Source organism: Mobula hypostoma, chromosome 1 (assembly GCF_963921235.1).
Source record: "Mobula hypostoma chromosome 1, sMobHyp1.1, whole genome shotgun sequence".
NCBI lineage: Eukaryota > Metazoa > Chordata > Chondrichthyes > Myliobatiformes > Myliobatidae > Mobula > Mobula hypostoma.
Genome location: NC_086097.1, coordinates 163,733,135 through 163,759,008, shown reverse-complemented (window position 1 = coordinate 163,759,008; position 25,874 = coordinate 163,733,135). Strand labels below are relative to the sequence as shown.

Sequence of the window (25,874 nt, the reverse complement as noted above, 5' to 3'; positions counted from 1 at the left end):
AAAGCCCAGCATGACACCTGAGAAACGTAAACACCATTAACTAAATAAATGCACAATAAAAAGTTACTGGGAATAATGGTAAACACGAGGAAATCTGCAGATGCTGGAAATTCAAGCCACACACATCAAAGTTGCTGGTGAACACAGCAGGCCAGGCAGCATCTCTAGGAAGAGGTACAGTCGACGTTTCGGGCCGAGACCCTTCATCAGGACTAACTGAAGGAACAGCTAGTAAGAGATTTGAAAGTGGGAGGGGGAGGGGGAGATCCAAAATGATAGGAGAAGACAGGAGGGGGAGGGATGGAGCCAAGAGCTGGATAGTTGATTGGCAAAAGGGATATGAGAGGATCATGGGACAGGAGGCCTAGGGAGAAAGAAAAGGGGGAGGGGGGGAAAACCCAGAGGATGGGCAATGGGTAAAGTGAGAGGGACAGAGGAAGAAAAAAGAGAGAGAGAAAAAGAACGTGTATATAAATAAATAAGGGATGGGGTACGGGGGGGGGGGGCATTAGTGGAAGTTTGAGAAATCAATGTTCATGCCATCAGGTTGGATGCTACCCTGACAGAATACAAGGTGTTGTTCCTCCAGCCTGAGTGTGGCTTCCTCTTTACAGTAGAGGAGGCCGTGGATAGACATATCAGAATGGGAATGGGACTGGCACGTGGAATTAAAATGTGTGGCCACTGGGAGATCTTGCTTTCTCTGGCGGACAGAGCGTAGGTGTTTAGCGAAACGATCTGCGTCGGGTCTCACCAATATATAGAAGGCCACATCGGGAGCACCAGACTCAGTATATCACCCCAGCCGACTCACAGGTGAAGTGTCGCCTCACCTGGAAGGACTGTTTGGGGCCCTGAATGGTGGTAAGGGAGGAAGTGTAAGGGCATGTGTAGCATTTGTTCCACTTACAAGGATAAGTGCCAGGAGGGAGATCGGTGGGGAGGGTTGGGGGGGACGAATGGACAAGGGAGTCGCGTAGGGAGCGATCCCTGCGGAAAGCGGGGGGAGGGGGGGAGAGAAAGATGTGCTTAGTGGTGGGATCCCGTTGGAGGTGGCGGAAGTTACGGAGAATAATATGTTGGACTTGGAGGCTGGTGGGGTGGTAGGTGAGGACAAGGGGAACCCTATTCCTAGTGGGGTGGCGGGAGGATGGAGTGAGAGCAGATGTGCTTGAAATGGGGGAGATGTGTATGAGAGCAGAGTCGGTGGTGGAGGAAGGGAAGCCCTTTCTTTAAAAAAGGAGGACATCTCCCTCGTCCTGGAATGAAAAGCCTCATCCTGAGAGCAGATGCGGCAGAGACGGAGGAATAATGGTAATCTGGAAGCCACCAGACTCTTGTAAAAACTCATTTCGTTTTTGAGTGAAGGAAGTCTACTGTCCCTCTCTTCCAAAAATGCTAGAAAATAGGAGCAGCAGTAGACCACTCAGCCCCTCACACCTGTCTAGCCATTCACTATGATCATGGCTGATCTAGCCAAGGCTTCAACTCCTGTTTCATGGCAGATTCACAGAGCCTCCATGCACCCCCCACCCCATTATCTTGCTCCACTCCAAATATATCTAATGTATTAGCCTTCAGAACCCTCTAGGCAGAAACTAACCACCTGTCGCAAGAAATTGCCTGCCCTCCACTCTCTCTGCATCAATCCCCAACCTGACCATCAAACCCGCAAAGTGGGGTGCTGTTGTAGTGTGGCACACTGATCTCTACCTTGTGGAGGCCAGGCAGCAACTCTCAGACACCTCCTCAGACCTACCCCTTGAAGGGGACTCCACTCCAGACCATCAGAAAACCATCTCTGACACCAGTGACCTTATCAACACTGGAGAACTCCCATCTACTGCAACCAAACCCATAGTTCCCTTACCTCACACTGTTCACTTTTATCTCCTATCCAAGATCCACAAACCTGCCTGTCCAGATAGGCCTATTCTCTCTGCCTGCTCGTGCCCCACTGAACTTGTGTCCTCTTATCTCTACTCCATTCTATCGCTCTTGGTTCAGTCCCTTCCCACTTACATCCGTAACACCCCTCATGGTCTCCATCTCCTCACTAACTTGCATTTCCCTCGCCTTGACTGCCTCCTTTTCATCATGTCTCTATACAATTTTATCCCCAATAAGAAGGGCTTGAAGCTCTCTGGTTCTTTCTCAATAAAGGAACCAACCAGTTTCTTTCCAACACATCCATCACCAACAGGCAGAACTGGTCCTCACCTCTCAACAATTTTTCCTTCGGCTCCTCCCACTTTTTTCAGACTCAAGGGGTAGCCATTGGCACCAGGATAGACCCCAGGGATGCATGCCTATTCACTGGGTATGTAGAACAGTCAATGTCCCAAGCCTTCCTCAGTAATGCTCCCCAACTCTTCCTCTGCTACAGTGACAACTGCATTGATGCTGCTTCATGCACCCATGCTGAGCTCATCAATTTCATCAACTTTGCCTCCAACTTCCATCCTGTCCATAAATTCACTTGGCCCATTTCTGTCTCCTCCCACCCTTTTCTCAATTTCTCTGTCTCAATCTCAAGAGACAAGCTGTCGACTGACATCTTTTATAAGCATACTGAATCCCACAGTTATCATGACTATACCCCTTCCCACCCTGTCTCCTATAAAAATGTTATTCTCTTTCTTCAGTTCTTTCATCTCTGCTGCAACCTGTTTCCTGGATATGGGTTTCCTTTCCTGGACATCAGACAGGTCCTCCCTCTTCAGAGAACGTGGTTTCCCTTCCTCCACTATTGATGCTGCCCGCACCTGCACCTCCTCCATTTCCCCAACACCCATGTTCACCCGAGCTTCCCACTGCGAAAAGGAAGATCCTCTCTACATCCACTCTATATAAGCCTTTTAACATTCGATTGTTTTCAATAAGACCCCCCCCCCACCGTCTTCTAAATTTCAGTGACTTCAGGCCCAGAACTAGCAAATGTTTCTCATATGATAAGCCTTTTAATCCCAGAATCATTTTCATTAGACTGCTTTGAGCCCTCTCCAATGTTAACACATCCTTTGTTAGATAAGAGGCCCAAAACTGCTCACAATACTGTACTCCAAATAAGACCTCACCAGTTCCTTATAAAGCTTCAGTATTACACCCTTGCTTTTATATTCTAGTCCTCTTGAAATAAATGCTAGCATTACATTTGCCTTCCTCACCACTGACTCAACCTGCAAGTTAACCTTCAGGGAATCCTTCACGAGGACTCCCAAGTCTCTTTGCACCTCAGATTTTTGAATTTTATCCTCTTATACAAAATCATCTATGCTTTTATTTCTTCTACCAAAGTGCACTTTCTGACTCTATTCCATCTGCCAGTCCATTGCCCATTCTCCTAATCTGTCTGAGTCATTCTGCAGCCTCCTTGTTTCCTCAAAACTACCTGCCCCTCCACCTAGTTTCGTATTGTCTGCAAACTTGGCCACAAAGCCATCAATTCCATCATCCAAGTCAATGACATACAACATAAAAACATCGACTCCTGCGGAGTACCACTAGCCACTGGCAGTCAATTGCAAATGGCTCCCTTTATTCCCATTCTTTGCTTCCTGTCAATCAACCAATGTTCTTTCCATGTTAGCATCTCTTGTGCAAAACGATGGCCTCTTACCTTGCTAAGCTGCCTCATGTGCAGCACTATGTCAAATGCTTTTTAAAAATTCCAATACACAACATCTACTGATTCTCCTTTGTCTATCCTTCTTGTTATTTCCTCAAAGAATTCCAATGCTCACTTTGGCCCATTTTTTCATCTGCTTCCAAGTACCCCAAAGCCTCATCTTTAACAACCAACTCCAATATGTTCTAACTACTGAGGTCAGGCTAACTGGCCTACAATTTCCTTCTTTCTGCCTCCAGCGATTCTTGCTAGTTGCAATTCCTAGTCCTCCAGAACCATGCCAGGCTCTAGTGTTTCTTGAAAGATCATTACGAATGCCTCCACAATCTTTTCAGCTATTTCCTTCAGAACCCTGGTGTGTAGTCCATCTATTCCAGGTGGCTTATTTTCAGATCTTTCAGCTTCCCAAGAACCTTCTCCCTAGTATAGCAGCTGCACTCACTTTTGCCCCCTGACACTCTCAAACTTCTGGCATACTGCTAACATCTTCCACAGTGAAGACTGATGCAAAATATTTATTTAGGCTGTCTGCCTTTTCCTTGTCCCGCATTACTACCTCTCCAACTTCATTTTCCAGTGGTTTGATACAGATGGATAGATACTTTATTGATCATAAAGATAATTACAGGGTCACAGTAGCATTACAAGTGCACGGATATACAAATATTAGAAGAGAAGTAAGAAAGAATAAAAAAAATAAGCTACCTCAATCAGTCTAATAGGAAGAGGTCATCACTTCCCCGGCTATAGGTTGATTCATTATAGAGCCTAATGGCTGAGGGTAAGAATGACCTCATACAGCGCCCTTTGGAGCAGCACAGTTATCTTAGTCAATTACGAAAAGTGCTCCTCTGCTCAGCCAAGGTGGCATGCAGAGGGTGAGAAACATTGTCCAGAATTGCCATGATTTTCCATAGGGTCCTATGTTCTACCACAGACTCCAGTGTGTCCAGTTTGAATTTTATAACAGAGCCAGTCTTTCTAATTAGTTTATTGAGCTGCTGGCATCACCCATGTGATGTCATTGCCCCAGCACACTGAAGATTGCACTGGTGACAACAGACTAGTAGAACATATGAAGGAGAGACCTGCATACTCCAGAGGTCCTCAGTCTCCTCAGGAAGCAGAGGCAACTTTTGATCTTCTTGTACACAGCCTCTGCGTTGGTGCTCCACTCAAGTCTGCCATCCAGATGCATCTCCAGGTACCTTTAGGTCCTCACCAGATCCATGTCCTCACCATCAATAATGACAGTGAGCAGTGTAGGCTTAGTCTTTCAAAAGTCCATCGCCATCTCCTTTGTTTTACTGATGTTGAGCTGCAGATGATTCACAACTACTGCACGGAGTCTTGTCATCTTCAGAAGTTTTCAGATGACTCTGCCATAGTTGGATGCATCAGCAAGGGAGATGAGGCTGAGTACAGGGCTACGGCAGGAAACTTTGTCACATGGTGTGAGCAGAATTATCTGCAGCTTAATGTGAAAAAGACTAAGGAGCTTGTGGTAGACCTGAGGAGAGCTAAGGTACTGGTGACCCCTGTTTCAATCCAGGGGGTCAGTGTGGACATGGTGGAGGATTACAAATTCCTGGGGATACGAAATGACAATAAACTGGACTGGTCAAAGAACACGGAGGCTGTCTACAAGAAGGGTCAGAGCCGTCTCTATTTCCTGAGGAAACTGAGGTCCTTTAACATCTGCCAGACGATGCTGAGGAGGTTCTACAAGTCTGTGGTGGCCAGAGCCATCATGTTTGCTGTTGTGTGCTTGGGCAGCAGGCTGAGGGTAGCAGACGCCAACAGAATCAACAAACTCATCTGTAAGGCCAATGATGTTGTGGAGATGGAACTGGACTCTCTCACGGTTGTGTCTGAAAAAAGGATGCTGTCTAAGTTGCATGCCATCTTGGTCAGTGTCTCCCATCCACTACATAATGTACTGGGTGGGCACAGGAGTACATTCAGCCAGATACTCATTCCACCGAGATGCAACACAGAGCGTCATAGGAAGTCATTCCTGCCTGTGGCCATCAAACTTTACAACTCCTCCTTTGGAGGGTCAGACACCCTGAGCCAATAGGCTGGTCCTGGACTTACTTCATAATTTACTGACACAATTTACTTATTAGTATTTAACTATTTAAGGTTCTATTACTATTTATTATTTATGGTGCAATTGTAACGAAAACCAATTTCCCCTGGGATCAATAAAGTATGACTATTCGTACCATTTGACAAAGTCCTCCAACAGGGCCCTGTATTCACCCTTCCTTTCTCCCTTTATACACCCAACTATTGCTGAGTCATCAAAGAATTTCTTCAGATGACATGACTCAGTGTTATATCTAAAGTCTGAGGTATACAGGGTTAACAGGAAGGGAGCCAATACCGTCCCCCTGTGGGGCTCCAGTGCGGCTTATATCCATGTAAGACACAGAACTCTGAAGCTGCACAAACTGTGGTCTGCCAGTCAGGTAGTCCATTATCCAGGATATAATGGAAGAGCCAATCTGCATTGAATGGAGCTTTTCTCCCAGCAACGAGGACTGTATGGTATTGAAGGTACTTGAGAAATCAAAAAACATGATCCTCACAGTGCTGCCCTGCTTATCCCAATGGGAGTAGGCTCTGTTCAGCAGGTAGATGACAGTATCGTCAAGCCCAAGGTGCTCCTGGTAGTCAAACAGCAGGGGGTTGAGGGTTGATCTGACCAGGAGTCGGAGGTGAGCCAGGACCAGCCTCTCTAGGGTTTTCATGATGTGTGAGGTCAGGGCCTCTGGACGGTAGTCATTCAAGACTTTTGGTTGGCCATTCTTGGGGACTGCAATCACACATGATATTTTTCCACACAGTCAGGACCCTTTCGAGGTTGAGACTCAGATTGAAAATGTGCTGGAGAACTCCACACAGCTACTCAGCATACTCCTTCACAACCTAGGGGTTCCAATGCTTTGCCATGTCTGAATTTCTCCAGTAACCTTCTCACTTGCCTTTTACTCTTCATAAATCTGATAACAACTTTTGTTATCCTCTTTGATATTATTAGCTAGTTTAAATTAAGTTTAAATATTTTCCCTCCTTATGGCTTTTTAGTTGTCTTTTGTTGTTTTTTCTTTTAAAGCTTCCTAATCTTCTAACTTTACAGTAATTTTTGTTCTATTATAAGTCATCTCTTTTGAATTTGACTTCCCTTGTCAGTCATTCTTAAGTATTATACCTTTAGAATACTACTTCTTCTTTAGGAGCTATCTATCCTGCATCTTCCAAATTGCTCCCAGAGACTCTAGCCATTGCTGCTCTGTGGTCATTCCTGCTAACGTCCTCTCCCTGTCAGCTTCGCCCAGTTCCTCCCTCTTGCCTCTGTAATTCCCTCTACTCCACTGTAATACTGATATATTTGATTTTAGCTTCTCCCCCTCAAATTGCAGGGTGAATTATTTCATATTATGATCACTGCCTCCTAATGGTTCTTCTACCTTAAGATCCCTAATCAGATCCAGTTCATTACACAACACCCAATCCAGGACAGTTGATCCCCTTGTACACTCAAACACAAGCTGCTTTAAAAAGCCATCTCATAGGCGTTCTACAAATTCTCTCTTTTGGGATCCAAAACCAGTACCAACATAATTTTCCCAATCTACTTGCATATTGAAATCCATCCCCCATGACTATCACAACATTGCCCTTTTGACATACATTTTCTATTTCCCATTGTACTTTGTAGCTCACATCCTGACTACTGTTTAGAGGCCTGAATAATATTCCCATCAGGGTCTTTTTACCCCTTCAGTTTTTTAACTCCATCCACAAAGGATCTACTTCTAATACTCTACCACCTCTTTCTAAGGATTTGATTTCATTTTTTTTCAATCAATAGAGCCACACGATACCCTCTGCTTACCTGCCATTTCTTTTGATACAATGTATATCCTTGGATGTTAAACTCCCAAATATAATCTTCTTTCAGTCACAACTCAGTGATGCCCACAACATCATTCCTGCCCATCTCTAATGTGCTGCAAGATCATTTACCTTATCCTGTATACAACATGCATTCAAATGTATTCTGTCTGGGTAGACTCCAACCAGATAACATGAATAAAGATTTTGTTGTCCAGTAAAAAACATTTCTTCCTCCTCCCCTCCTATTATATTGCCCACTCTAGCCTCTTATCTCTTCTCACCTGTTTATTACCTCCCCTGGGTCCCCTCCTCCTTCCCTATCTCCTATGGTCTACTCTCCTATCAGATTCCCTCTTCACCAGCCCTTTACCTTTCCCCCTTCCCCTGGCTTCACCAATCACCTTCTGGCTATCTTCTTTCCCCTCCCTGCATCTTTTCATTCTGACTTCATTCCCCTTCTTTTCAAGTCCTGAAGTATGGTCTCATCTAGAAACGTCAGCTGTTTAACCAGTGATATGATCTGTATTGACTGTATGCAGACAAGCGTTTCACTGTATTTTGGTACTCGTGATAATAATAAACCTATAGCAACAAAATAATTTGCCCTCTGATATAGACTCATAAGCCAACCAGTTCAAGGACTATGATGAATTGGTGGCAAGTGTTGGCATTGAAGGAGTAAAGTGAAAAACAGTGAGATTGTGCTTCTCTTTCATGGCCTTATTGACTGGAAGGGAGATGCTCTTTGTACTTTTTAAGTAATGTTCACAGTTTACAGTCAGGAAGTAAAATTTCATTTAGTTATTAAATTATAGAACATGAACATAGCTACACGTCCTGAATTTACCCTTCATCTCTACCACTACTGAACTGAGCCAGGTAATAAACACATTAAGAGGCTAGAGTCACTTACAGACCAGACCAGAGTTTTGACCTAAACTGCTAAAAGCTCCTTCCCCCAACAGATGCTGCTGTACCTGTTGAGTTCCAGCAGGTTGTTGTTGCTCTAGATTCCATCATCTGTCTCCTGAATCTCGAGGTATTGAGGGCTACTTTGTGCTGTACTGAGACTTTTATTTAGCTACTTGAATTTAAATTCCTCAGCAGTCCAGATAGTAACTAAACTCATGCTTCCCCACCCCACCCTGACCTCTCTCTCTGTGAACTCCTGCTTGAGCTGCCCTTGTTTCTAAACTGCATCATTGATAATATTCCAATTCTGCATAACTGTGTTTGCAATGGGAGTATCGCAAATGTAAATCCTTTACCAATAGATGCGAATGTACAGTTACCTGGAATAATCTTTTGTTTTATTTCCTTTCCTTAACTCAAAGGAAATGAAATTAACTCAGAGCCTACCAAATATAGTGACACAAGAGGGTGCAGATGCTGGAATCTGGAGCAACAAACTATCTGCTAGGGAAACTCAGCAGGTCAAGCAGTATCTGTGAGAGAAAAGCTATTGTTAATGTTTCAAGTCAAAACTCTGCATCCACAGTCCTGATACAGTGTTTCAGTCTGAAACATTGACATGTCCTTTCCTCCCAGATGACGATCAACCTGCTGAGTTCCTTCAGACAATTGTATGTTGCTACCAGCAATAGAACCCATTTACATGAATTTTAAACATTGACATAGATCTTTAATGTAAGACAAACTTGAATCTAATAGACAAATTGAATGAATGTACTGCAAACGGACTCAAAGAATTTCAAAAGCACATAAATAATTTTTTAAAGTTTATGTTTACACAAATTGGATCGACCCTTGCAACAAAATGGCTACTTGTACCAAATAGATTTTAAGAGCAAAGTACCAGTTACTTTCCCCTTTTCCTGCTAGTTTCTCTCTGTGCTTCTTTCAACACTGTTCAATGATTATCAGCCACTTGCTGCTTCAAAAGTGTGCATCAGATTGACATTTTATGTAATGAGGCTGTAGCAACTGCTTCATTACTCTTGATTACCAATGCTCTGGGACTGACTTAAATGCCAATTTTCAAAATTTCTACCAGTTGATATTTTAAGAAAGATAATTTTATGAAGTTTAAAATATTTAAACTAGCAATTTAAAATATTTAAAATATATCTTTGTTAGAAGCACAATGGTCACAATTAAATCCAATTTATTTCAAAAATGGTAGGCATATGTACTTCTGTTGTGACAGCTATATTTTAAGTGTAAATGCTGACTGATGTTTTGAATTGTTTTCTTCCCACTGCTTCCTCTCCTGAAGGTATGGATTTGTTGCTAGGACACGGTCTAACAATGCTCCATAACCTTTGGCCACAACACTCCAGTGTCCCTGCTGAATAGACATTGCACATTTATAACAATGGTGCTGGATCAAAGGTTCCTGTCATATGAAAAGACTGGAGCTAGTGGGACAATTTTCCTGAAGAATAGATTTAACAAGGTACTCAAAATGATGAAGATTGTTTCTAAGTAGCTAGATAAAATGATTTTCACTTGCAAAGGGTGTAATAGAGATGAGGCTTAAGATAATCAGAAATAAGTTCTGGGAGAGGTGAGAATTTTTTTTTACTCACTGTGTTATTATAGTCTGGAATCCAAGATAGTAAAAGTACAGGAAGCAAATTCTAATGTAATTATCAAAAGAAAATGGATCTACACTGAAGAGTGAATATTAGCAGTACTCTGTGGAAAAGTAAAAGAATAGGATCAATTATATAGAACTTTCCAAAACTCAGCTCAGATACAGCTTCAATATTCTAAGACTCAAATCAAGTGGCAAAATTTTCCTGGCTTGTCATTGGAATCAAATAAAACCCATATCTAGACAATTAAAAAAAGACCAACGCCATCTCTAGATGCAAGCGATATGGCAAATACTGAAAATCTTGAGCAACACACACAAAATGTTGGCAGAACTCAGCAAGTCAAGCAGCATCTATAGAGGAGGATAAAGGGTTGACGTTTTGCGCTGAGATCCTTCATCAGGACTGGAAAGAAAGAAGGAGGAAGCCAGAACAAGAAGGTGGGCACGGGGGAAGAGTACAAGCTGGCAGGTGGTAGTTGAATCCAGGTGAGTGGAAAGGTAGGTGGGTGAGCAGGGAATAAAATAAGAGGCTGAGAGATGATAGGTGGAAAAGGTAAAGGGCAAAGGGCTAAAGGAGAAGGAATTTGGGAATCTGATAGGATAGAACAGAGGACCATGGAAGAAAGGAAAGGTGGAGGGTAACTCACCTCAGAGGTGATGGGCAAGTAAGGTGGTGAACGGGTGAAGGGGAAACCAGAATAAGGAATGGGAAGCATAAGAAGAGGGAGGGAGTAGTAATTAACAGAACTGAGAGAAATTGTTCCTCATGCTATCTTTGCTGTTATTTTATTGAAAGCTCTAGCTTACTTGATGTTCTTTTACTGACGGGAGGGGCTTCCAGACTTGGAAGCTGTGCTTGAGATGAAGCAAATTCCACCTTCAGCAAAGGCTGGAAACTTGCTGAGTCACCTTCTGAGCTGTCATTGCTCTGGTCAAAAATACATGCTGTATTGCTCAGGAAGTTGAGACTGACGGTCATCTTTCTAAGAGACCAGTACCGTAGGAAGTGGCTCAGATGCAACACATTTCTTGTAAGAATTATTAGGAAATAAAGAGCATGTGTACAGAAACTCACAGCAGTACTTAGCTGTGAGACTCTCAACTTCTGAGCCTGCATAACTACCAAAAGCCATTCTGTAGAAACAATACAAAGAATTACCTGCTGGGAGAACATATTTAAATAACAATGAATGTAGTGACTTCTGCTGAATTTAATAGAAAAAGAGAAAATGTTAAAAATGTGAAACAGCTAAGGCAGCATATGAGGAATAGAGAAAAATATAAAGAATTTTAAGTAACAACCTTCCATTACAACTTTCTCATGAAAGCATATTGACCAGAAACTCTGTCTATCTCTGTCTATAGATGCTGCCTGGCCTGCTGAGTACTTTGGTTTCATTCTTTCGTTCTTGTGTTCTTGGTTTATGATTTTTTTCTTACCTGAAGCCAAAGTTTGTCAGTGAAGGAAGTTTGCCCATTGGCCATGCACTGGAAGGTAGCATTCTGCCCCGCGTTAACCTCTACATTCTGCAGGCGTAGGAAGTGGGGAGTTTTCGCTACAATGATGAAAAAAGAAATAGTAAATGATCTGGGATAAAAACATTTGCAATATAGCACTGCAATTTTCAATACTTCAATTAAGTACAAGCCAAGTGCTTTCCAGCATTTTCAGATTGTTTTTCTGATTTCGACCATCCTCAGTATTTTGGCTATTGTTCAATTTATATTCTTCCCTCAGTAACACACTGTTGATTAACACAATAAATTACAAACATCTGCAGTAGTGAGAAAAACACAACTAAAAGGAACTCTGCCACACCTGTATCCATGAATCATTTGTACTGCAGCACCAGGGGCATTTATCATTAAAGATCAGGCAGAGTAAGAATGTAACAATGTACATAGCTGTACCTCCAGATAAGTACTGTCCATTGAATCAATGTTCACATTTTGGTGTAACAGTTTTGTGAATTCATACATTTAAACTTCAATCAAAATTACAGGAAAGTTACTTTCTACTCCTAGATAAACATCGAAGCCACAGAGCAGCAATAAATCAATGAATGTTCGATGAAACACACATCAAAGTTGCTGGTGAACGCTGCAGGCCAGGCAGCATCTCTAGGAAGAGGTGCAGTTGACGTTTCGGGCCGAGACCCTTCGCCAGGACTAGACTTGTCCATGACTTGTCTAAGGGTCAACCTGGCAAGGTCAGATTCATTAGACAGTCAAGGCTCTGTTAGGATGGAGTCTTCCAGTAGAAACCTGCGGTTATAGCTGAGCTGATCCTTGACCATATGACCATAAAGCCACAAGACATCGGAACAAAATTAAGCCATTTGGCCTATTGTGTCAACTCCACCATTAAGCCATGGCTTATTTATTTTCCCTCTCAACCCCATTTTCCTGCCTTTGCCCTGTAACCTTTGACACCCTTACAAATCCAGAGCCTAATAAGCTCAACTATAAATAGATCCAATGACTTGGCCTCCACAACCATCTGTGGCAATAAATTCCACAGATTCATTACCACTTGGCTAAGGAAGTTCCTCCTCAACTGTGTTCTAAAGGTTTTCTTCTATTCCAAGGGTGTGCCCTCTGGTCCTAAACTCCTCCACCATTGAAAACATCATTATTTGGAGCTGTTGCTTTAGTTCTTTGGGAGAAAATCACAAAGTTAAAACCTAGAGATGCTGAAACTGGCTCAGAGCAAGATGTTTCTGGATGAAAACATGGAAGGATGGTGAAAAGGGGTAAAGAAAATATGTTTGGAAAGAAGTAGGAGGGAGGATTAGAAAAGTAAAGAGAGTTAAAGATAAGATGAAATACATGGGGAGAATGAGGAAAGAATGAGTTATAGGAAAATATCAAATAGCTTAGGATATTTTTTTTCCTTGAAGCGTAAGGGAATGAGAGGAGATTTGAAAGAAACATACAAAATTATAAGGAGTATAGATAGGGTAAATAATTAGGCTTTTTTCCATTGAGGTTGTGTGAGACTGGAACTAGAGGTCATAGGTTAGGGGTGAAAGATGAAATAATTAAGGGAAAGCTGAGGGTGAACTTCTTCATTCAAAGGGTGGTGCGAGTGTGGATTCAATTGCAAAAGTCAAGAGAAGTTTGAATAATACATGGATGGGAGGGGTATGGTAGGCTGTAGTCCAGTTGTGAATCAATGCAACTAGGCAGTGATTAGATGACCGAATGGTCTGTTTTTGCACAGTAGGACTCTGTAACTCTATGACTGTTAGTTATGGGGCAATTTTCATAAGTTATGGAATGAAGATGGCAGCTAGTTAATTCAAATGCAAACCAATCTTCAAAAAGGTTTTGTAACCTCTCCATACTATTCAAAACAGACACCATTGTCTGTTACAGATCACAGGCTGCTGGCTAATGACAGGAGGACATTTAAGAAATTTGCTTCTATTGGCACTTGTACAATGATATTTTGTCAAACAATGTGACATCTTATGATACTTTAAGACCATCAAAATCAGCCATTGTTTGCAGGAATCCCAATTCTGCACCTTTGCAATTACACATGGGAAGGCAATAAGTAAACATTTATATTAACCAGCGCATATTGAATCATCTGTCATGAGATCGGGGAGGGCATTATGTGAACATCTCCTGCATTAATACATATATGATTAAACACATATTCCTGCTATTTAATACACAATTTATTGTCTGTTTTGCCTATGTTTTATACATCCAACAGACCAACCCTCAACACTGTGACAAATGAGTATATTCTGAGGATTGGGTGCTTGGTGCTCAGCAGACATTGGACCAGCCAATGGTATTTGAATGTTCAAAGGAATTCTGCTATTTGGGATGTGCTTTGATTGTAGCCATGTTATTCTGCAAGGTTACTTGTCAACACTCAAAATGTTAAAATAAGTAATTATTCCATGGAAACAGTATTTAATTGTATATTGTTACCTTTGTATGTAAAAAGTATAAGTCATCACTGCATTCTTGCATGACAATGGAGGAGAAAGAGATACATCAGAAAATCTGCTTAGGATGAATAAATACATTGTGCAATTTACCTGCCTCAGGAAACCCTCGTTCAAGAAACAGTCACAACAATGGTATATGGAGGATGTGACAGAGGGTGCAGAGAAGATCCACCAACATGTTGACTGGAATGAAATGGTTCAGTTATGAAGAGAGGCTGGAGAAGCAGGAGCAGAAAAGGTTACAAGTAAGGATATAGCTGAAAGAAATAAAATTCTGAGGAATACAGACCGGGTAGATAGCAGGACACTATCCCGTATACCAGGGGTAGATAAAACTAAAGGATATACTGTAGGTTTAGGGTCGGGGGAAAAGATTCAGAGGTGATCCGAGGAGGACCCTTCTTCAGATAAAGAATGATAAATGCCTGGAATACACCACCTGAGAAAGTGATTGAAAATGAATGGAACTGAATCACTGATTGCATTTAAGAGGTGTATAAATGCACACTTGAATGGTTTAAGTCTATTAACCAAGTGCTGGGAGATGGGATTTATAAGGAAAGGTGCCAATGGATGAGTTGACATAAATGGCCTACTTCTATGCTGTTTGATTCTCTTAAAAACTAAATTTGAAATTATAACATTGATGGTCAGAAAAATGGTTGCATATGAGGGCTAAAAATGTTAGAAGATTTGAGAGAAAGGAGAATTACAAAAAGATGAATAGGTAGAAGGGGAAGTGGGGGGGAAGAATGAATGTATATTGATTACTGTGTGTGTAATTCCACAGTGTATTCTCCAAAAGCACGTGTCCAAGGCTACATCAAACAATCGCAGTGTCAGAATTAACGTAGGCGATCTCAGAAGGTCTTCCAGTGCAAGACAGTGTATTTTTTTTAAATATGAAGAAAATTATGCATTACCCAAAGGATTTCCTCAAAGCCAATTAATAAAGACCTGCCTGGCTTATTCTGAGCTTTATATAAGTGCCAATATATATTACAGCAGGCCACACATTATCACTGCTGAATCTAACTGTATCTAACATTACCAACTCAATGGCAGTTTGCCAACAGAGTATCATGACACAAGAACGACAACTTCAATTTATAAACCACTCAACACATTAAAATTGTCAAGACAATTCTCAGAGATTAGCTGACAAAGTTTGATACTGAACCAGATGAGGAGATAGTAGGAGAAGAGGTGACCAGTGAGGACGCTTTCAGGATGTCCTTGGAAGTGAAAACAAGGTAGAAGGGTGAAGATGTTGAAGAGGGCGTGGTGTCAGATTAAGCATGTAAACGTAGAAGAGAAAATTACATTTTCTCCCACCTACAGTATCCTTTCTAATCTACTTAAATATCTGGATTCTGAAAAATAATTTGCAGGATTTTCAAATGACACAGAAATTAAAATACTTCACAACTACAACACTTAGTCATCAAGATATCAGCAGGGAAATAGAGCTTTCCTCTGAGGCAACAGCCAATCTGTGATCGGATGTAGCTATTGAGGTTTGCTGATTAAGTACATAAGAAAACGATTCACAACAGTTTGGAGTTTGAGTAGAGGCAATCAGCAGTTAGAAACATGAGAAGATGTAGCTCCTTCAGGATTGCCGATTGAGTGCATAAGTCATTGATTCGCAGCAGGTTGGTGTTTGAGCGACAGCCAATCAGCAATTTGGATTGATTGGCATGAACAAATAAAAGTAAGGCAGGGGCAAGCGAAACAGCCATTGTAGGAGTGGAGAGTATTAGAGTGGTTATTTGAAGCTTTAGCTCTTCAAGGCTTCAGCAACAAAGAGGCTTGAATGAAAGAAGGCAAAAAAGCTGGAGGAGGATTCGTTTTTCCCAAGTTTGCTTCTGGTTTCCTTCTTTACATTTGCACAGTTAGAGCAGTAGGGATATCAGCAGGATAGTTGAATGCTCCTCTTGCAGAATGTAAGAAGGCAGGGAGATATCCAGTGTAATCTCTATCAGCACAGGAGCACCACAGAGATGTGTACTTAGGCCCCTGCTCTACTCGCTTTACACGTATGACTATGTAGCTAAGTACAGCTCCATCACCATGTACTAATATGCTGATGACACTACTGTTGTGGGCTGTATCAAGGGGGGTAATGAATCAGCACACAGAAGGGAGGCTGAAAACTTGGCTGTGGTGTAATAACAACAACCTTTTACTCAATGTCAGTAAGACCAAGGAACTGATTATAGACTTCAGGAGAGGGAAACCAGAAATTCATGAGCCAGTAATCATCAGAGGATCAGAGATGGAGAGGGCCAGTAACTTTAAATTCCTGGGTGCCACTATCTTAGAGCAGCGATCCCCAACCACCGGGCCGCGGACTGGTACCGGGCCGCAAGGCATGTGCTACCGGGCCGCGAGGAAGCGATATGATTTGGCGATAGGAGCAGCTGCACCTTTCCTCATTCCTTGTCACGCCCACTGTTGAGCTTGAACGCACGCGAGGTCATTACCCGTGTGTCATCCATGTCAGCGTGGGAAGGAGATCAACTCCTCGAGCTTGCAAATGACGGCAGGCTGAAAAGTATGTTTGACATAACATCTCTGCCGGCATTCTGGATCAAAGTCAAGGCTAAATATCCTGAGATAGTCAGGAAAGCACTGAAAACGTTGCTTCCATTTCCAACATATCTCTGCAATGAATGCAACGAAAACTAAATTGCGGAATAGACTGGACATAAGGAACCCATTCGAGTATCGCTGTCTCCCTTCACCCCTCGATAGGACCATCTTGTTGCAGGAAAACAAGCCCAGGGCTCCCACTGATTCAGCGATACTGGTGCGTTGCAATGATTTTATATGTTTATACGAGGAAAATATGCGCTGTGTGTTTGATATCCAAACGTTACTTAAAATGTTATGATGCTATTATAAGTGACTTATATAACCATGTAACAATTACGGCATGGAAACAGGCGATCTCGGCCCTCCTAGTCCGTGCTGAACGCTACTCTCACCTAGTCCCACGGACCTGCACTCAGCCCATAACCCTCCATTCCTTTCCTGTCCATATACCTATCCAATTTTTCTTTAAATGATAATATCGAACCTGCCTCCTACCACTTCTACTGGAAGTTCATTCAACACTTCAAGCTCCCCTGTCCTCCCCTGATAATTGTCTTATCGCTATATTCATGCGAGGAAAATATGCGCTGTGTATTTAATATTAAATTCGTTAGATAAACCCTTTTAGAAACGAAATTGAGTGTATTAGCCACTTATCACCTATATTCCAGTCGTGATTAACACACCTCCCCCGCCGTCGCCAACAGAATCGGCCATAACAATTTTTAAGAAATCGGCACGTAAACGCATGCGCACTGGTGCCCGCGCAAGGCTTCATGGTCATTGTAGTCTTTCTCGGGGTAAACCCAACGTATTTGACTGCTACTCTTGTACGTTGGCAACCCTACTCCCAGTCCACCGGTCCGCAAGAATATTGTCAATATGAAACCGGTCCGCAGTACGAAAAAGGTTGGGGACCCCTGTCTTAGAGGACCTGTCCTGGACTCAATATATAAATATAATTGCAAAGGATGCACAACAGTGCCTCTAGTTCCTCAGGAGTCTGTGAAGATTCAGCATGTCATCAAAAACCTTGGCAAACTTCTATCGATATGTGGTGGAAAGTGTATTGATTGACTGCATTATGACCTGGTATGGGAACACCAATGCCTTTGAGCAGAAAATTCTACTAAAGGTAGTGGATTCAGCCCAGTACATCACAGGTAAAACCCTCCCAGCCATTGAGCACACCTACATGAAACATTGTTGTAGAAAAGTAGTATCTATCATCAAAGATCCTCACCACCTAGGCCATCAGGTAAAAGGTACAAGTGCTTCAGGACTCACACCAACAGGTTCAAGAACAGTTATTGCACCTCAACCATCAGGCTCTTGAACAAAAGGGGATAACTACACTCATTCTACTTCTGCTGTTCCCAACAGATGATAGTCTCACTTTAAGGACTCTTTACCTTGTTATTTCATGCTCATTATTGATTGCTGTTTATCTACAGGGATAACCGCATTTGCACTATCTGTTGTCCTGTTTAGTTACTGTTCTATAGATCTGCTAAGTACGCCTGCAGAAAAAGAATCTCAGGGTTGTATGCGATAACACGTCTGTACTCTGATAATAAGTTTTATTTTGAACTTTGTACTTTGAACGTTGAAGTGCATCGAGCTGTAGCTTCAATTTATACTCCACATTAAGGTGTCAGAGTTGGCATTGGATGACCTCCAGATCATTCAGTAGGCCGAGTGGCTGATAGATAGAACACATAGAGAGATAGTTTCACCCAAGCTGCAGGACACAGGAGACTGGGTGACAGTCAGGAAGAGGAAAGGGGTTAAACAGATAGTAGAGAGTACACCTGTGGCCGATCAACAACAGATTACTGTTCGGGTGGTAAGACCTAACAGAGGGAAGCCACAATGGTCAGGTCTCTGGCACTCAGTGACCTGTGACTCAGAATGGAAGGGAGAGAAGAGGTGAAGTGTTGTGATAGGGGATCCATTAGTTAGGGGAACAGAAAGGAGGTTCTGTTGACGAGTGCAATATTCCAGGATGGTATGTTGCCTCCCGGGTGCCAGCATCCAGGACATCGCGGATTGAGTCCTCAGCATTCTTAAGGGGGAGCGTGAGCAGCCAGAAGTCGTGGTCCATATAGGTACCAATGACATAGTTAAGAAGAGTGATAAGGTTCTGCAAAGTGAGTCAGGGAGTTAGGTGCGAAGTTAAAGGAAAGGACCTCCAGGGTTGTGATCTCAGGACTGCTACCTGTGCCACTTGCTAGTGAGGTCAGAACTAGGAAGATCATACAGTTTGATACATGGCTAAGCAGTTGGTGTAGGAGGTAGGGATTCAGAATTTTGGATCATTGAGCTCTACTTCCAGGGAAGGTGGGACCTGTACAGGAGGGACTGTCTGCACCTGAATTGGGGGGAGGGGGGAACTAACATCCTTGTGGGAAGGTTTGTTAATGGTTTGGGTGGGGGGTTGGAAGGAGTTAAACTAGAGTTGCAGGGCTATGGTAATCAAAGTGCCAGAACAGATAGTGGGGAGGTTGTAGAGACAGGTATTGTTAAGACTTAGACAAAGGCAGGAACCAAAAGGTTGAACATGGTGTGACAAATGTTCTGAGCTGCATATATTTCAATGCAAGAAGTATTGTAGGAAAGGCAGATCAGCTAAAGGCATGGATCAACACCTGGAATTACGATTGTGTAGCCATTAGTGAGACTTGTTTGCAAGAAGGGCAGGACTGGCAGCTCAGTCTTCCAGGGTTCAGTTGTTTTAGGAGGGAAGAAGAGCAGGAGGGATTAAAGGGGGGGAGGTGATGTTATGAGTCAGGGAAAATATGTTGGCAGTGCACAGTCAGGACAAACTGCAGAACTCATCAAGTGAGGCTTTATGGGTGGAACTGAGGAACAAGAAAGGTGTGACCACGTCAACTGGGCTATAGTAAAGACCACCCAACAGATTTATAGAAACAAATTTGTAGAGAGATCACAGACTGTTGCAACAAACATACAGTTGTTATAGTAGGTGATTTTATCTTTCCACATATTGACTAGGACTCCCATACTGTAAAAGGATGAAACGGGATAGAGTTTGTTATATGTGTTCAGGAAAGCTTCTTTAATCAGTACACAGAAGTCCCAAAGAGAGAGAGAGTGTGATACTTGAGCTGTTATTAGGGAATGAGACAGGGCAGGTAACAAAAGTTGGTGTAGGGGAACACTTTGCATCTAGTGATCATAACGCCATGAGTTTCAAAGTAAATATCAGAAAGGATAGGTCTGGTCCATGGGTTGAGACTCTACATTGGAAAAAAAAAACAACTTTGATAGTATCAGAAAGGATCTGGCAAGCGTGGACTGGGAGAGGCTGTTTTCTAACAAAGGTGTACTTGGTAAATGGAAGGCCTTCAAAAATAAAACTTTGAGAGTGCAAAGCTTGTATGTGTTTGTCAGAATAAAAGGTAAAGATAACAGGTTCAGGGAACCTTGTTTTTCAAGAGATATTGAGACCCTGGATCAGAAAAAAAGAAGATACATTGGAGGTATAGGCAGGTAGGGACAAATAAGATACTTAAGGAGTACAGGAAATACAAGAGAACACTTAAGAAAGAAATCAGGAGAGCAAAAATAAGACATGAGATTGCCTCAGCAAATGAGGTGAAGGAGAATCCTCACGGATTCTACAGATATGTTAAGAGCAAAAGGACTGTACGAGATAAAATATGTCCTCTGGAAGATCAGAATGGTAATCTATGTGTGGAGCCAAGAGTTGGGGGAGATCTTAAATGGATATTCGCATCTTTATTTACTCAGGAGACTGACACAGAGTCTATAGAAGTGAGGCAAAGCAGCAGTGACATCTTGGACCCTATACAGACTACAGACGTAGAAATGTTTGCTGTCTTGTGGCCTGACAAAGTGTTCCCTTGGACCCTGTGGAAGGTATGCAGAAACTGCAGGGGCCTTACTAGAGATATTTAACACCTTTTGTGACAGGCAAGGTACCAAAGGATTAGAGGATCGCTAATGTTGTTCCGCTATTTAAAAAGCTCTAAAAATAAAGCAGGAAATTACAGGCCAGTGAGCCTGAAATCACTACTAGGGAAGTTATTGGAAAGTTTTCTAAATGACTGGATATATGAGCATTTGGATAGACATGCGACTGATTAGGGATAGTCAACATGGCTTTGTGCTTGATAGGTTATGTCTAACTAATCTTATATAGCTTTTCGAGGAAGTTACTAGGAAAGTTGATGAAGGCAAGGCAGTAGATATTGTCTACATGGACTTCAGCAAGGCATATGATAAGGTTCTGCATGCAAGGTTGGTCAGGAAGGTTCAATTGCTTGGCATTCAAGATGAGGTAATAAATTAGAGTGGAGATTGGCTTTGTGGAAGACCGAGAGTGGTTGTAGATGGTTGCCTCTCTGACTGGAAGGCCTATGACTAGTGGTGTGCCGTAGGGGTCGGTGCTGGCTCTGTTGTGGTCATTGATATCAATGATCTGGATGATGATGTGGTGAACTGGATCAGCAAATTTACAGATGATATCAGGATTGGGGGTATAGTGGACAGCGAGAAAGACAATCAGAGCTTGCAGCGGGATCTGAACCAGTTGGAAAAATGGGCTGAGAAATGGTAGATGGATTTTAATACTGACTGGTGCAAGATGTTGCACTTCAGAAGTACCGAACTATGTAGGTCTTACACAGTGAACAGTAAGGCACTGAGGAGTGTGCAAGAACAAAGGTGATCTGGGAATACAGGTCTATAATTCATTGAAAGTGGTGTCACAAGTAGATTGGGTCATAAAGAAAGCTTCTGGCACATTGGCCTTCACAGAGCAGGAGAGTACAGGAGATGGGATGTCATGTTGAAGTTGTATAAGATATTGGCGAGGCCTGATTTGGAGTATTGTGTGCAGTTTTCATCACCTACCTACAGGAAAGATGTTAGCAAGGCAGAAAGTGTACAGAGAAAATTTTCAAGGATATTGCCGGAACCAGAGGACTTGAATTATAAGGAAAGATTGAATAGGTTAGGAATTTATTCTTTGGAACGTAGAAGATTGAAAGGAGATTTGATAAAGGTATACAAAATTATGAGAGGTATAGATAGGGTAAACACAAGCAGACTCTTTCTACTGAGGTTGGGTGGGACTACAACTAGAGGGTGTGAGTTAAGGGTGAAAGGTGAAAAGTCTAAGGGCAACATAAGGATTGACTTCTTTACTCGCTGGGTGTGGAATGAGCTGCCAGCACAAATGGTGCATCAACGCTTGATTTCAACATTGAAGAGAAGTTTGGATAGGTACATGTATATTAGGGGTATGTATGGCTATGAATGATCCGGGTGCAGGTTGATGGTTCTAGGCAGCTTAAATACAGTAGTTTGGCTGGACAAGATGGGCCAAAGGGCCTGTTTCGGTGCTGTACTTTTCTATTATGCTGATTCATCCATGCTGGCTGAAGTATTTTCCTGAGCTAGCATCGTTTGCCTGCATTTGACCCATCTCTCTCTCTCTTTCTAAATCTTCCTCATCCATACAGCTGCCTGAATGTTACTAAGTTGTAATTGTACCTGATCTACCACTTCCCTTGGCATATAGAAAGTATCCATTGCCCTCAATGTGAAAAAAGCATGCCCCTAGGTTCCCCTTTAAATTTTTCCACTCTTACCTTAAAACTATGCCCTCCCATCCAAGAATTTCAGGATGTATATTGTATACATTTCTCTGACATTAAATGTACCCATTGAACTTCCCATTGTTGACTCACATTGCCTGGGAAAATGACTGAGAGCATTACCCTTATCTGTGCTGCTCATGATTTTATAAACCTCTGTACAGTCATCCTCAGCTCCCTTCGCTCCAGGCAAAACAGTCCCAGCCCATCCAGTGCCTCCTTGTACTGTAACTAAAGCCCTCCAGTCCCATCAACATTGTTATGGATTTTTTCTGCATCCACTCTACCTGAATCACATCCTTCATATAGTACGGCACCAGAACTTTACACAGTAATTGTCCAGCTGCAAGGCAAGAATTCCATATGTCTTCTTCGTCATATTGCCTAACCGTGTCACCACTTTCAGGGAAATACATATTGGTTTATTATTGTCACATTTACCAAGATACAGTAGGAAGATTGTCTTGCATACTGTTTATATATAGGCCAACTTATAGTACAAGATGTCCATTCAAGAGCCTGCTAACAGCGGCATAGAAGCTGCTCTAGTATTACATGCTTTCAGGCTACTGTATGGGAAGGGGGAGAAGAGAAAATGTCTGGGATGGGTGGGATCTGTTAGAGAGTATTCTGGAGTCACATAAATATAGCAGATATTAATTCAAGCAAAAACCAGTCTTCAGTTCTTAATATAAATTGTAAATTGCAAGCAGTAAATTGAATTTAGAAGCACACTTTTGCAATTAAACAGTGCTGTTTGTGGAGTACAGGCCGATCCACAGACTATGAGATACAGTTTGCAAAATGGTGACCAATGGTTCACATCTGCATCAGCCACAAGTTAAAACAATGGAGTTATGTTAATTGACCGCATCAACCCAGGCATCTATGGGTTTAAGTAATTTGCTCCAATATAAGCAAGTTCAAGGAAGCTTGAAGACCAGACTGATACTATCACTTAGCACATGAAGTAGCGGATCTATCAATAGTTGGGCATCTGGCCCTCTATCCTCATAAGTTTTTAGAATATCTGTGTTAACTAGTTTCTCCCAGAAGTATTTGTACATTCAGAGGTGTCTCACATCCAAGGTATTAAAGTAAACAATGTCATTGTAACTATTGGGATTGCATTGAATCACCTACTGTTAACTTTGATTTTATTATAAAACATGATGTACTTTTAAGTTTAGGGGACTCTACTAAAAGTGTCTCCAAGAGAATTTTTTTGTTGTGATGAATAAAGATTTTCATATCCACAACTTCTCCGGTGAATTAGTCACATTTCGAACAGGGTCTTTGATTATGCTGACTGCATTACAGAGGCAGCAAGAAATACCAACAGGGTCCATAGAGGGGAGCTTGGTTTCTGTGAAGTGCTCAGCTGCGTCCACAACTCTCTGCAGTTCCTTGTTGCCAAATCAAGCTGCTATGCATCCAGACGTAATGGTGCATTGGTAAAAATTGCTAAACCTCTAAGGAACTTGCCAAATTTCTTAAGCTTCTTGAGGAAGTATAGGCTTTGGTGAATTTTCTTGAGCATGGCACGAACATGGTTAGGTCACTTTATACTTGTACCACTAGATATCCCCATTTTTTAACATTTCCCAGGCCCCCGCTCTTCTCTGTGTATGCTCTGCCTTGGCTTAACTTTCAAAAGTGCATCAGTTCACATTTGACTGGTTAAATTCCATCTGCTATTCCCTTTCCCACTCCCCTAATTGATCTAGATTGTTATAACCTTAGACACCTTCTTCAAAGCCCATAGTACCACCAATGTTGGTGTCACCTGAAAACTTACTAATCATGCAAGCTGCCTTCTCATCCAAACTGTTAATTTGTATGGCAAAACAGTATTACACAAATGATTGGCCAATGATGGATAAATTACACATTTGCAAATTGACACCAGTATTAGGCAACCATGAGTGATTACTTGATCAATTGAGAAGGCAATGTAGACCAAAAAAGTGAAAGTGCACTCTCCTCCTTCTCAAATTTTTTTCAGGTATTTTCCTGAGATATTTAATAGCCACCTGAATAACAACAACATTTAGTTTAGCATATGGTCCATAGATCAATCCAATAACAATGAAATGCCACATACACAAATACCGCAAGAAGACAGTTTGATACACACATTGAGTGTGTATTACAAATATTCAGAATACGAGTTCACAATATTTCATATTTACTTAAATATATGGAATTCTGTAGGTTGGAAACGTGCAGTATTTAGATACCACTTCACATTAGATGTTACTCATTTGAGATGAAGAGAAGAAATTACTTCACTCAACAGCTATGGATACTGTACTTGGAATCCTCTACTGCAAAGAATACTGAAAGCTCAGTTGTTTAGGGCTGAGAGATTTTTAGGGGAGTCATTGGTCATAAGAATAGGCAGGAAAGTGGGGTTAAGATCATAGATTAAATAAGCCAATTCAAAGTAAGCTTGAGAAAACATAAGACTAACTCCTGGCTTTGTTTATTTTCATATACTGTGTTTATCTTTCGCTTGCATTGAGCATAGACACAGGAAGCTTTTTTTTCCGGTGACCTACAAGCCTTGAAGTTGGATTTCTCATGTTTGTCATAGTAAACATGTGCTGTTAACCTTAATGTCAAATCAGAGGCCACAAATGCTAGAAAAACTCAACGAATCAGGCAACATCTGTGGGAAAAGAAAACAAGCTACGATTTTGATGAAAGGTCACTGATCTGAAATATTAACCATGTTATACTATCTACAGATGCTGCTTGATAAATTGGGTGTTTACTGCATTTACCTTTATTAAAAATATTGTGAAATTAGGGCTTCCTTTCTTTAAGAAAGTGTTATAATGGCTTATTTCCTATAAGAGATGTTAAATCTCAGCCAGTATGTTTCACTCTCACTACAGTTTACTAGACAAGCAGCAGGAATCGCCCACTGATCCGAGGCAAATGAGTTAGTGCTGTTCAAGCAATACCTCTATAGCAGAAGAAAGGAGACAGTGGAGTTGAGTACAGGGATGGTAATGGCGCATGCATATCCCAGGGCAGATTCCTTTGAGCAAAGAGCAGATTGGATGCGCTCCACTGCTGAGGGTGAGCTCAGACCCTAGGATCAGTGCCAGCAGAGGGCTCACATATCAAGGAATCCATAAGCCACAGCTGCCAGTTCATAAAAGACTGGAGCAGTGCAGTGAGCTGCTAGTCATGAACTTATGTGTAAATAAGTATTAGAATCCATTATTTTCAACATAGAAACAATATCCTGAGGGTTGAAGAATTGTTTTAAATCAAACAAATTTCACTGCCATAAGTTAGGATTACAGTAATGTAGCCTTTAGCAAAATGCGTATGAAGTACATGGATCATTGATTGTGAACTTTCATTCAGTATTTCTGCTAAATAAATAGTACACAATATATGATTAAGTGCACAAGATAAGGCAGGTTAATTATGTCAGCATTAGGGTGAAGTACAACAGGAGGCATGCAGTCCATTTTCCCAACGGGCAAGATTTCATCAGCCAGCGAGATCAAATACATAGAAACATGTACAAGATCATATGTTATGTGCTTCCT

The 25,874-nt window shown here is 41.9% G+C and overlaps 1 protein-coding gene across 9 annotated transcripts in view; it reads right to left on the bottom strand.

Moving 5' to 3' along the window:
• LOC134351958 (receptor-type tyrosine-protein phosphatase mu-like) overlaps positions 1-25,874 on the bottom strand; it is a 1,067,206-nt gene that overhangs the window by 609,951 nt on the left and 431,381 nt on the right. For all 9 annotated transcript variants that reach the window (XM_063058925.1, XM_063058929.1, XM_063058945.1 and 6 more), the window contains exon 5: positions 11,535-11,650. In XM_063058925.1, coding sequence (XP_062914995.1) covers positions 11,535-11,650 — 116 coding nt within the window. The remainder of the gene's footprint in view (positions 1-11,534; positions 11,651-25,874) is intronic.